The sequence below is a fragment of the Pecten maximus genome, chromosome 8, assembly GCF_902652985.1.
Source record: "Pecten maximus chromosome 8, xPecMax1.1, whole genome shotgun sequence".
Lineage (NCBI taxonomy): Eukaryota > Metazoa > Mollusca > Bivalvia > Pectinida > Pectinidae > Pecten > Pecten maximus.
Window position 1 is genome coordinate 29,480,069 of NC_047022.1, and position 13,058 is coordinate 29,493,126.

General features: G+C 33.0%; 1 protein-coding gene across 4 annotated transcripts in view; it reads right to left on the bottom strand.

Annotated features, from left to right (window-relative positions):
• Positions 1-13,058, bottom strand: part of LOC117333139 — a 36,611-nt gene that overhangs the window by 14,295 nt on the left and 9,258 nt on the right. For 3 of the 4 annotated variants that reach the window (XM_033892280.1, XM_033892279.1, XM_033892277.1), the window contains 10 exons: positions 12,700-12,783; positions 11,946-12,029; positions 10,036-10,119; positions 9,225-9,308; positions 7,433-7,516; positions 6,686-6,769; positions 3,712-3,795; positions 2,393-2,476; positions 1,554-1,637; positions 606-672 (listed from right to left, as the gene is read on the bottom strand). In XM_033892280.1, coding sequence (XP_033748171.1) covers positions 606-672; positions 1,554-1,637; positions 2,393-2,476; positions 3,712-3,795; positions 6,686-6,769; positions 7,433-7,516; positions 9,225-9,308; positions 10,036-10,119; positions 11,946-12,029; positions 12,700-12,783 — 823 coding nt within the window. The remainder of the gene's footprint in view (positions 1-605; positions 673-1,553; positions 1,638-2,392; positions 2,477-3,711; positions 3,796-6,685; positions 6,770-7,432; positions 7,517-9,224; positions 9,309-10,035; positions 10,120-11,945; positions 12,030-12,699; positions 12,784-13,058) is intronic. The other variant, XM_033892281.1, reaches the window with a different exon arrangement.

The following is a 13,058-nucleotide window of genomic DNA, read 5'->3' on the forward strand; positions in this document are numbered from 1 at the left end:
CTATATTTTCGATGCTAATACTAAAATAGGGCCAAAATAAGAAAATCAAAACTGAAGGCTGAAATTCACTTTCATTGCATAAAAATTATTTGGACATAAACACTAGTGCGACGCTATTCACATATAATATCTGCGTTGATTGAAATTCATGAAAAAATGAGTTATTCTAAATACAAGTCCTCGTAAATGTCTCATAACAGTTACTTAAGAAATAATTAACGATGATTCCTGTATTATTGCAGGATATACAACGAGGACGAGGTATTTTGCAATTGAATTAATAACGAAGGCCGCAGGCCTGAGTTATTAATTAAAATTGCAAAATATCCGAGTCCGAGTTGTATATCCTGCAACCATACACGAGTCAAAGTTGATTATTTCTATTCTACCATGTACTGTTTAGTTCTGAGATCGACCTCTTTCTAATAGAAAAACAGGAACGAAACCCCGAGAAAATCTTGTAATTTATTTCTTGAGTATTGCATTATTTGTTGATGAAATATACAGGCAATACAGTACTACGATCAAGAGCATCTATCATATGGCATTGATTTTGAAAAAAAAGGATAACAAAAAGAAAAAAAAAAGAAAAAAAGGGATATTACCTTGTTTTTTTTCGATGATCTTAGTAACACCTTTCTTATAATTTGGCAGTACATCTCCGATCATCAACTGCAATTAAAATACAAGTCTGATTGCAACCTATTTTGTTTTGCAACAGAAAAGCGATACCTTTGATTTGGCCTTTCCTAGGAGTAAACATATCTGGAATTCTATGTATGCTATTGTAATTTGATTTGTAGGAAAAAGTTACATTTTAAATAAAAATAAATCAAAATATGTAAACTCTAGTGAAATACGTTTTTACTAAATTATATGACAACCTAACAATTAAATGCCATTTTGGATATAACAAACTGTGTGCCAAAGGGCATATAACCGGAATGACGACCTCTAAATCTTACAAATATCTAATTTTCGTTGTTGATAACGTAGGATTGGACGAGAGAAAGATAATAAGTCTTCGATGCCTATCTTTATGTTTGGTCGCTCCAGTTTCCCTTGAACGTGTCACAAGTCATAAGAAGTATTTCATCTAAAATTGCGACTCCGGGTCGATGTAGAAATGTAAAATGTTCTAGCTAGGTCTTCATGACCATCTGGCTAGGTCTTACCAGTGTGGAATACTACTGAATTACACATATAGACATAACAAAACGACAAAGTTTGAAACGCGTTTATTTGTAATAGAACAATCTGATAACCCCTTGGAACCTTTTTATCATCTTGGTACATTTTTTCATTATAATAATTGCACATTTAGGTACCAACGTAGCGCTAATGGAAATCTGCACCAACAATTGTGTTAAACTGGCAGCGCTTCTAATAGAAAAAAAAAACAGTGATTGTACCCTAATGTTACATCTTTTAAGGAAACATGAGATTGTTGCAGAGTTTCTCTGAAAGGTATGAATAGTCAAATTCCCTATAGTTACATCACATATACTTAAGGAAGATGTAGATACGAAATAGAGAAGTATCCACACACTTACCTTATCGGGATCGGCCCTTCTTTCTACAAGCATAGTAACAACGTCTTCATGACCATATCTCGCAGCTTCTCGTAACGCATTTGACTGAAGCATTGAAAGCATCAATCAATAATAACTATTATCTATTGTAATTGTAAGAATTCAAAACATATATCGTACTTACAACTTAAGCAATTTTAGAAACTCAGCTATATAATGGTTAATCCGTGCGAATTATATAGTTTCACAGTTTCCGAGAAAATAGCCTAAAGAAAATGGAAAATCCTTAACATGGCGTTCGAAGTGTACTTAGTCGATGTGGGTGCAAGTCTATATTTTAACTTACGCTATGCCCTTTTCACTATCGCTTTCTACTAAATACATAATTAACTGAAGAAAACTTAAATCAAACATTCGAGCTTTAATAAAACATAATAGAAGTAAACAGTGTTTTAAAACCCGTAAACCTTATTTGTTGTATAGACTCGTGTATCGCTAGATCTAAAACCCATTTCACCATTAATAGGAATAAATCATCGTTTAATGTTTAATGAATATAAATTTTGCAGTTAAAGTCGCTTTAACAGCTATCGTGTTTAAGTATGCTGTTGTGTATGTTCTATCAATGCATACATAGTCCGTTATTTGGTTGGATGTTAAAGCTGGAAAGGGTCTAAAAAGATAAGATTGATATATTGTAAGAAAAAAAGGAAATGCTTCCAATGTTCTGTATACGTTTTGGGACGTACACCAATCAACAGTAGACGAGACAACCGCAAAACAAGTTTTATATGGATCCTTTGGTACTTCGATTAACGCTAACACACGTTACCCAATTAACAATTCATTCAAGCATTAACCTTTTTAATATCGGCCCCGTTATCAAGGAGTAGCGTCACCATGTTTTTGTTACATCTGCTTGCTGCTGCCGCTAGAGGATCCCCCTAGAAATACGAATTACCGACAGAAATTACACACATAATTTGCAAATCGATCTCTGTCATCTTTTTTTTACCATATAGAGATCGAAAAAACTCTTTCCTTCTTCATTTAAAATTGGAATGAATCGAACATCGCTGGTATTTGTTAAAGTTTACGCTTTCCGTTGTTTTATTGCAGTTTTAAGATAATTAGCGATACCGTTTTGACTTTGAAAATGCCAAAAAAGGTTCATGAATTTGGAGAAAATTGGACCTTCTTAGACATTAGTGAATAGATACAATCCAAAAACCAAAAACCGTGTAAATTTTTCCATTCTTATAAGGTTATTTTTTATTTTTATATATTTATATTTGCTAGAATGTTTAATGTTATGTCGTGAAGTCGACAAATTTGGTAATTTGGTAATTTTTTTATAGTATCATTTCTCATATGTATGAATATAATTGCTATCATGATTTTTTCTATAAAATCTACATCTTAAAATAACTTGGAGTTCCCTCCCTTTATTGGTTCTAGTTAAACCCATTATAGAATAGATGTAAATATAATGTATACTTATAATACATGGTAGCTTGGAAAGAACTTATATAGACCTAGCCTGATGTAAAATCCCTTTGATATATTAAAAGTAAATACATTTTTGTTGAAATTAAATTAAATTCTTATAATTCATTTGTAGCCTCATGAAACTCTAGACCTAGCGAAAATATACGATAGCCGTGATTTATTTGCTTTTCCTTGATCACTTTGAGCTACAGTGATGGAATAACTGTAAATTTAGTATACAGTCTCTTACACTACAAATTGGTTTACTCACTACATGTAAATAGAGTAGAATGTATCGTATCACCCAGATAAGTATTTCCTGTTTTAAATACTACTGACATTCTACTAGATATATCATAGACTGACCATTGCTAATACGTGTTGATTTGAATTGCTAATCTCATTTCCATCATGACATGCTTCCTCCTACATTTTTATAAAAAAAAACAATTGCGGGTATACTAAAGGTAAAAGCGATCTATCCAAACAATAATGCTACTATTGAAGCTATTCTAATGGGAATAAAATATACCTACTGTGTCACTATTTCATACAATTTAACGAAAGTTTAAACAGATGCTGAACTTCGTTGAAATATATTGATCATTGAAAAAAGCCTGCGATAGTTACATTACATATCACAATAGAGTGAAGATGTTGATCCCAAGTAGAAACATGTCCACAAAATTACCTTATCGGAATTTGCTCCTCTTTCTAGAAGCATAGTAACAATGTCCTCGTCACCGTGTATTGCAGCTTCTCGTAACGCCCTGGACTGGAACATGGAAGTATCAATCGGTCGATAAACGATATATCATAGGAATTCATTTTGATTGAGAAAAACATAATTATGTTTGGATGTGTTTGTCAAAATTCATTCTGATGAAGGTAGAAATCATAAATATACAAATGAAAGAAATTATATTGTTACAAGAAGCAATTCTTGTAACTGAAAGATATCCAAACAAAAATATAAAGTTATTGAAATGGAATCATACAAACAGTGTTGTTAATAGATAACTAGAACTGTCGCCAGGATGGCTGACTAATACCCCCGCAATCTGCACGAGTCAATGGTGAATTGGAACTGTTAATTAGAGGCAAACTAACATAACCCAGTAATATAGTGACCAGTTGCCATAGCAACCATAATTTTGAAGAAAAAAAGAAAGTGGCAGGCACATCTGCACATGGTCCTCTATATTTGTGTGAAGTTTCATTGAAATCAGCCCTTCGGTTTAGGAGGAGTTGTCCAGACAAACTTAAAGTTATGGTTCTTATCGGAAACCCTGTTTATAGTGACCAGTTGTCATAGCAACCATAATTTTGAAAAAAAAAAAAAAAAAGCGGCATGCACATCTACACATGGTCTTCTATATATGTGTGAAGTTTCATTGAAATTGGCCATTTAGTTTAGGAGGAATTGTCCGGACAAACTTAAAGCTATGGTTCTTATCGGAAAACCTGTTTATAGTGACCAGTTGCCATAGCAACCACAATTTTGTGATAAATAAAGTGGCATGCACATCTACACATGGTCCTCTAAATTTGTGTGAAGTTTCATTGAAATCAGCCCTTCGGTTTAGGAGGAGTTGTCCGGACAATCTAAAAGTTATGGTTCTTATCAGAAAACCTGTTTATAGTGACCAGTTGCCATAGCAACCATAATTTTGAAGAAAAAAAAAAGTGACATGCACATCTACACAGGGTCTTCTATATATGTGTGAAGTTTCATTGAAATTGGCCATTTAGTTTAGGAGGAATTGTCCGGAAAAAACTTAAAGTTATGGTTCTTATCGGAAAACCTGTTTATAGTGACCAGTTGCCATAGCAACCACAATTTTGTGAAAAATAAAGTGGCATGCACATCTACACATGGTCCTCTAAATTTTTGTGAAGTTTCATTGAAATCAGCCCTTCGGTTTAGGAGGAGTTGTCCGGACAAACTAAAAGTTATGGTTCTTATCAGAAAACCTGTTTATAGTGACCAGTTGCCATAGCAACCATAATTTTGAAAAAAAAGTGACATGCACATCTACACATGGTCTTCTATATATGTTTGAAGTTTCATTGAAATTGGCCATTTAGTTTAGGAGGAATTGTCCGGACAAACATAAAGTTATGGTTCTTATCGGAAAACCTGTTTATAGTGACCAGTTGCCATAGCAACCATATTTTTGTGAAAAATAAAGTGGCATGCACATCTACACATGATCATTAATATTTGTGTGAAGTGTCATCGGAATTGGCCCATCGGTTTACGAGGAGTTGTCCGGACAAAATGCGTCTACGGACGAACGGACGGACGGACGGACGGACAACCTGATTCCAGTATACCCCCCTAACTTCGTTGCAGGGGTATAATAAATGTAAAATGTGTAACTGTTAACAAATTATTGTTAAATTATTGCTCAAAGCCACCCATTTCATGAAAATACATAGTTTTGGTATTCTTGGACCATCTTAAAAGATTCCATTTGTTGATACTGAAATTATTGTATCCTACATTTTTTATTTATTCTTTTTATTAATCTTTTTTTTTCATTCTTTTTCTTCAATTCCGTTTTATGTTATTATTTTTAATTTAACTTGTGCATGGCCGTATATACATGTAGATAACACGAATACTGCTACACAGATTATAATTAGAGCCTCTCTACATGTATGTCTTTGTTCATCGATTAAGATCTTTATTAAGCTCAACTTCATTAACATCAATGGGTTTTTCTTCATTTAAAGTACAGTCAAGTATGTAATAAACCTTTAAAAATATAATGTGAACCAGCACTGTGTGCGCCGAATTATATCCCCGAATGATAAACAGAAAAGCACGGGTTTGTTTATCCAATGCCAAGATGTTTCACACAAAAACTGATACAAGCTACCTTGTACAATTATATATTTTGATGTTCGGTCAGTGCTATGCAAGAGTTCGTTATATGATTTGAAGTTGGAAGCTAAAACACCATAAGTATATATATATAAAATAGCATTGGTTATTAATACAAATATGTTTTCATTGTTCGCGGTAATTTTTGAAATTACTAAACTAAAAATGAATAATTTCAATATAGTATTTTTTATAATTGCGGTTAAAATAACAATCTTATTCAATAAGCAGTAGCCAATTGTCATCAACCAAGCCTTTGGCATTATTCCCATTATTTATTTTCTTTGAGATTACGGTAAAGTGTGTCAAACAGGTTCCTACATTTTATCTGACATGTGAATAAGCACACAATGTTTCTTATTATTCAAAGTGAAAAAAAGCTAATCAGAAAAGTATTTGCTTGTGTTCAATGTGTATGTAGGGCATATTTTCCAAATGCTGTCCCTGATAGTGTTTTACACAAACATATGGATTCCGATAACTTTATACTTTGTAGAGGTAAAGGCTTGATTCTAGAATTACCCTTGATGTAACATTTGATTCCTAGATTATATCGATGAGACAAACAATCGAAAAACTATTCTGTTTGGATCTTGTGGTACTTTGATAATATCATTATACGGTGTTGAATGTAAATTAATATTTCACCTATTCCGAATTTCGGATATAGCAATAGTCATGGAGAAAATATAATCTTTGTATCACCTTTAATAATTAAAATATAGGTCTGGTGCACAGATGTGTGTAGAATATCACAGTTCATTAAGATATCTACCTTTTTAATATCTGCTCCTTTATCAAGAAGTAGTGTCATTATGTTTTTGTTAGGTACGCTTGCAGCTTCTGTCAGAGCATCATCCTATGAATATAGAAACCATCGATAGAAATTTATACATAAATTGCAAATATGCCGCGTAAAGAAGTAAACGCCTCATGTGCTCGCCATAAAAATGAAATGAGTATAATATCACTGCTAGGTGGAAATTGACACAAAAAAAGTCCTCTACACAAAATGTTCTCTATTTTTTCATATTTTGAATTCTTAAATGATATGGAATGATATGAAAGATCAGATTAAAGGAAACTGACAAGTACAGATAAGAATTGTCCACGACGATATTTACGTTTTACATTTAATGTCTACTTGTCATTGGGAAACAGCTGTATTGTGATTGATTTAAGGCAATGACTAGTAATGTAATGTAATGATAAACATGTGTACATATTTGTATCCAATAAATCTGAAGATCAAACGTTTGTGACTCACAATGAACTATGTGGATCTTATTTGCGGATATGGCATCATAGAAATATAAATCTTCATTTTTTTACTCTTAAGTTTAGCAAGGATGAGAAGATATTGCAGTGTGAAAAAGTTGATAACCCCATCAGGACAACCCTCATTACTAGTAAGCATATGTAATAATGGTGGTCATTTATATGGCATTCCTATAATAGTTAATTACATATCACAATGAAGGGAAGATGTGAATCCAAAATTGACATATTTCCACATACTTACCTTATCTGGATCGGCGCCTCTTTCTAGAAGCAGAGCAACAATGTCTTCGTGGCCATATCTTGCAGCTTCTCGCAACGCATTAGACTAAAACATGGCAAGTATCAATCGATAAATGCTACAATCTATTTAACTCCATTTTGATACTTTTATGAGTGGTTTTGATTTTGAGATATTTCAATATGATCAAGGTTGAAAGAGTGAAAATACAAATAATCATTAATGTGAAATAATCGTCAGGTTTCTCCATAACAGTTATCAAATTTAAATATAGAATTCGTACGCGCTTTGTTCGATTAGTGATATGCAAATCCGTTACTTGTTCTGATGTTTGAAGCTGAAACACCAAAAGTCTAAAAAGATAATATTGGCATGTTGTTAGGAAACAATGTTTGGAAACAAGAGTCTCTATTATGTACGCTAAAAGAATGGAATCGGATAAAAATTGCAATGAAATATTTAATAATCAAGGTAAAAATAAAAGCTTTATTCAAACAACGGTAGTCAATTGTCATCAAACCATTATTTTGTATCAATCATATCTGTAATCTTATATCAGATTCAGGAAAACTAAGTACTAATAAGAACCAATTACCCTCAGCAGTATTTAATTTCTCCATTAAATGCCAATTTTTAATTAGGTAATTGCAGCATAGTGATTCAAGGCGGTAACCCTGGATGTAGAATCAATGGTTTTTTGTATATAATCCAAATGCGAGGAAATGTGCGATTCACCATGAAGAATAGATTATATTTGAAAAAAACGTCACCATTAAAACGTCACCATTAAAATACAGTCTTCATTTTTACTCTTGTAGTCATGTGGATCACGTAACCGGGTGTAATGTTGTATTGTTAAGCTGCTATCGCTATTTCGACGCTGCGGTAAACATATACGTTAATTATGAATACATTTAAGAGAGGTTTGCGATCTTGTATTATCTTTAATGTGAATGTTTTAATGAGTATCTCCAAAAAGAGAAATAATTGCGTTTACTGTATTTCTTATTAATCATGTTCATTAATACATTAAATGTAAAATGATAACAGACCCTTTTCACAATCAATGCTTGCTGTTATCTCCCCTGTCCTGTGATATTACGAAGAGGCGAGACAACAATGCACACATGTGATAGGTTATATTCTTAGTATTGTAAATAGATACTTCCGTAGCCGACAATAAACCAAGAACCTCCTTCCTCTTCATGTAGACTACATACAATTATGTAATGTGTGTGAATGATACTTGAGACTTTAACCTTTCGACTGTTGATAATAAATCATACCCATTGTCTTACTGAAATATCCGGACTGCCGCACAGTAAACCTACCTGTATGCAAATGACACGTACGTTTACAAACGACCGCGATTTCGAGTTTTCAAGTTAGAACTACTGTTCCATTGGTACGTTGTGCCTTGTTGATCTTCATCACTGCTTCGTTTCATCATATTTGTTGTAATCTACATAAATATTTTAGTTAACACAGAAGCGGGTTGTTTGAAATTATCAAAAACCAAAATATAATAAAACACGATTTAGAAGCATGTGATTCGTAATTTGCAGTATGTCATCATTTTTAAATGGCATAATGTAATATGAAATAAGCATATGTTCCGCTTAAGGTTATACATTTTATCTGAAAAAAAAATCATATGAGAGATATGATTTAAAGAAAATTTACAAATAGTGGTAAAACGAAATCATCGTTTGCATTAGGTATTTTTACATTAAACGGTAAGTTAGAATGAGAGGATTGCTGCAGATCTATGTCTAAAAGATTTCCAAACACTTACCTTATCAGCATCTAATGCTCTATCTAGGAGCATCGAAACAATGTCTATATAGCCATACAGTGCGGCTGTGCCCAACGCATCCGACTTGAAAATGGAAAGTATCGACCAAAACTATTTCATTTTTTTCATTATTCATTTTAACGAAAAGAGACATACATGAAAAAAGACGACGACTTGCCCGATATAAAAATAAATTGAAAATAATCTCGTAATATCGAATGAATATTCTTAAATTTGTAGGCAACCATGCCAGATTTACATTGCTATCACAACGGAATCATAAATGTATCGATAGTAATACATGTTGAAAGGCATTGTCGTAATTGTAAAAGACAATGGTAAATATACCATCAGATAACCAAATAGATTAAAGTTGAATATCTGATATAATGAACTTATCGTATTATAAGTTAACAGTTGTTCATTTGTCATTAAATTGTGATTATTTGGTATTTTGCTTATTTTTTCTGAAAATACCGGTAAGTAACCTTTGTTCTGTTCTATGTGTTATCAAACAGAGTATGTAAGTAAAATTGAAATTCTGTGCAAAACGATATGCTCAACAAGTGTCGCGAAATGGAAATAACAAACACGTCGTTTTATCTTCGCTATCATCTCTGAGTATAATTAAATGTATGTGTTAACACATTTCCAGATGTTATTGGAGACGTTACTTAAATATACGTGGAATAGTTATAACGTATTATGTTGGTGAGGTTTCAGATATTTTAATCTCTGTATCACCTGAAGTATTTTTAATATTACTATGGGCCGCAAACGTTTTAATATAAGATATTATTGCAACACTTACCCCTGTAACATCTGATCCTTTATCAAGAAGTAGTGACACTACGTCTTTATGACCATTTCTTGCTGCATAGGCCAAAACATCCCACTGACGAAATGGTAACAGTCAATAGAAAAACATTTAAACTAAATCGCATTTCGACAATGAATCAATCATTTTATTTATACAATAAGAATATTATACATGTATTTATCTGTAGCCTAGATAAATATGCCTACAGAAAAAACGCAACATTTGAACAAGGGCTTTTATCAGTAATTCATTATTGGTTAATTGTAACGCTTAATTGTTTACATTTCCATATCTAAAAATCAAATGATCTGTGTTGTCGTATCCTTCAAAAATCATATACATATATAATTTGCGAGGCACCCGGTTTCATCACTTCGCTTCCATATATCACAGATGGAGTGTTTAAGTAGCATTTTGATAAATCTGTATCAAGTTAAGTTACTGCTAGCCCTCAGTGGTATTGTTATGGTGATGAGGTCTTCATTTACTAATATCACAACTGACTTTGTTATCAAACAGTGATGTTTACTATATATACTAGATACACCAGTCGTACAATGATGTAATGATGTATATAAGAATATACAGGAAGTATAAGAGGAATATAGGAAGTATAAGAGGAATATAGGAAGTATAAGAGGAAAAGATGCTTGCGGTTTGGAAAAGGTACATATGGAAAAAAAGGATCATATTCCAGGATGAGGTTCATGTAGGAGGAAAAAGTACATACAGGTGGAAAAGGTGTACAAATTGAGGGAAAAGATGAATATAGGAGGTAAATGAATGTTTGATAGCTCTGTATCTATACTACTATTACAGTCCACTGAAAAAGTCGTTTTCCACAAATACTCAACACAGTGTCACGGTGTAATAGGTCCAATAGCATTAGTTATGTACTATAAGTGGTATACTTAGTCTGAGAGTCGCCCAGCTGATTGGTGAATAAAGTACATATCAATAAAAAAGGATTATCTTAAGACATGGCACTCTCATAAAAAAAAACCCTGGTAAAACTACGGCGTGAGCCGCAATCAAATGATCTGTGGCTGATGATAAATGACAAATTATGAAGTATTTGATAGACTTTCCTTTGCACTAAACATACGTAGGTAATATAACTCCCATACATACGAATTAACTGGTAGGGTGTTAACTACAGTGGTATATTACAGTAATTGAAGAATGGTCAAGCTTATCAATATGTTTCATATGGTGCCATCCATTTTTGTGTAGTATTAGATGTGGACAGTAACATGTGTTTGAATCTGTTCGATCAGGAATCTATGTTTGCTAGCACGCCATCTTCCACCCGTTGTCTCGTAATAGGGTATCATTGTCTGATATCTAAAAAGGTTGTTCTCTTAACCGTTATCAGTGTAAGAATAAATAATTGCGTTTCACATTGCTATCTTATTCAAACAGCACTTCCTCATTGTCAACAAAGTATTTTATATTATCTTTCGCCTTTCAAGAGGAGGATTATTTACATGAATATGTTTTTTTAAATAGTATGTTCACCGCATTTGAAACAAACTATGATCTGGTTTGTAAACCAACAAATATTCTGATTGTGGTGCGAATAGAGTTGATCATAAGTAATTTCTATATTATCTGCAACGATGAGGAAAGAGCACAGCATCCGTAAAAAGTGATGTGAAATGAAGTGAAAGAAAGTCTGGCCTTTTTATTCCGGTAGAAGCACTATATATATTGAAACATTTAGTTGAATACATTGCCATGGGTTCCACCGATCAAACAACCTACACATACAAACATGTTTTATTTCGATCCGTCACCAACATTCAAGTATTCCAATGAACTTTGAGATGGTGAAATGAGTTTTTGTGTTACCTGTAATATTCTAAAGTGTTACCTGTGATATCTATAATTTTACGACTTACCTTTTTGATATCTGCTCCTTTATCAATGAGTAGTGTCACGATATGTTTATGCCCTTCTTCTGCTGCGTACATCAGAGCACCCCCCTGCAAACAGAAAAACAAATTTCAGTTTTCATTGTCAAATATTTTGATCCCTTTACATGTTATGAATACTTACACTGGTTACCGATTGGCTAAAATTTGACGAAACGTCATGATAAGTTTTTCTATTTGCAGCTCTGGTTCTGACCAATCTCCATAGCAATTTTTTTCCAAAAAAGATTGATCATCAAACTTAAGTAGTTATCCTACCAATAAGAACCTATAAGTCAGGATATATGTTCATACATGTCTATTCCAGTCAGGTAAATTGGTTAAGCTGGTGTTACACAGTTTGGTATTGAAACAATTTTAATTGGATTGGAAACATTGTGCAAAAATCGGTATAACTATCACATGAAACCATATAAAATCTGGTTTTCATTTAGCTGAAATAGCATGTGCAAATATCAATGTAAGCTTTAATGACTACCTGAATCAGATAATGAGAGAGAACGATTTCGAGTATTTAACATGTGTTCCATTTGAAATATATGTAATCTAAACATTCATCCTTATCGATGTCTTTCTAATTTGTTTTGTACTAGTATATACTTACATACTTGCTTACTTCCTTACAAATATGTATTTTCTTTAAATAAAACAAACCAAAGAAAGAAAGATAAACAGTATTTAGGAGAATGGAGGTCTTCCTATCAAACACTGAGTCAGTCACCTTATTAGGGTCAGCGCCCTTCTCTAGCAACATTTTCACGATGTCCACATCACCATTCTTTGCTGCCTTTCCCAATGCCTCACCCTGAAATAAACAATTAATTTTTTGATAATAACTTGGACCAATTAGAGGCAAGTAAATGGTCATTTCCGTAGAATGTAAAACTGAGGCTCCGAGAGCATACCCAATTCCATCAAAATCGGACAACGTCTAAATTTCGACCATTTAAAGGCCAGCCATTTTGTCAAAACGTGAAAGACAGGTTACGAGAGTGACCGGTGTCAAATGATGCACATGCCAAATGTCATTAAAATCTAGATTGCGACCAATCAGACGCTTCTGTTTCTTTACCATAGCAA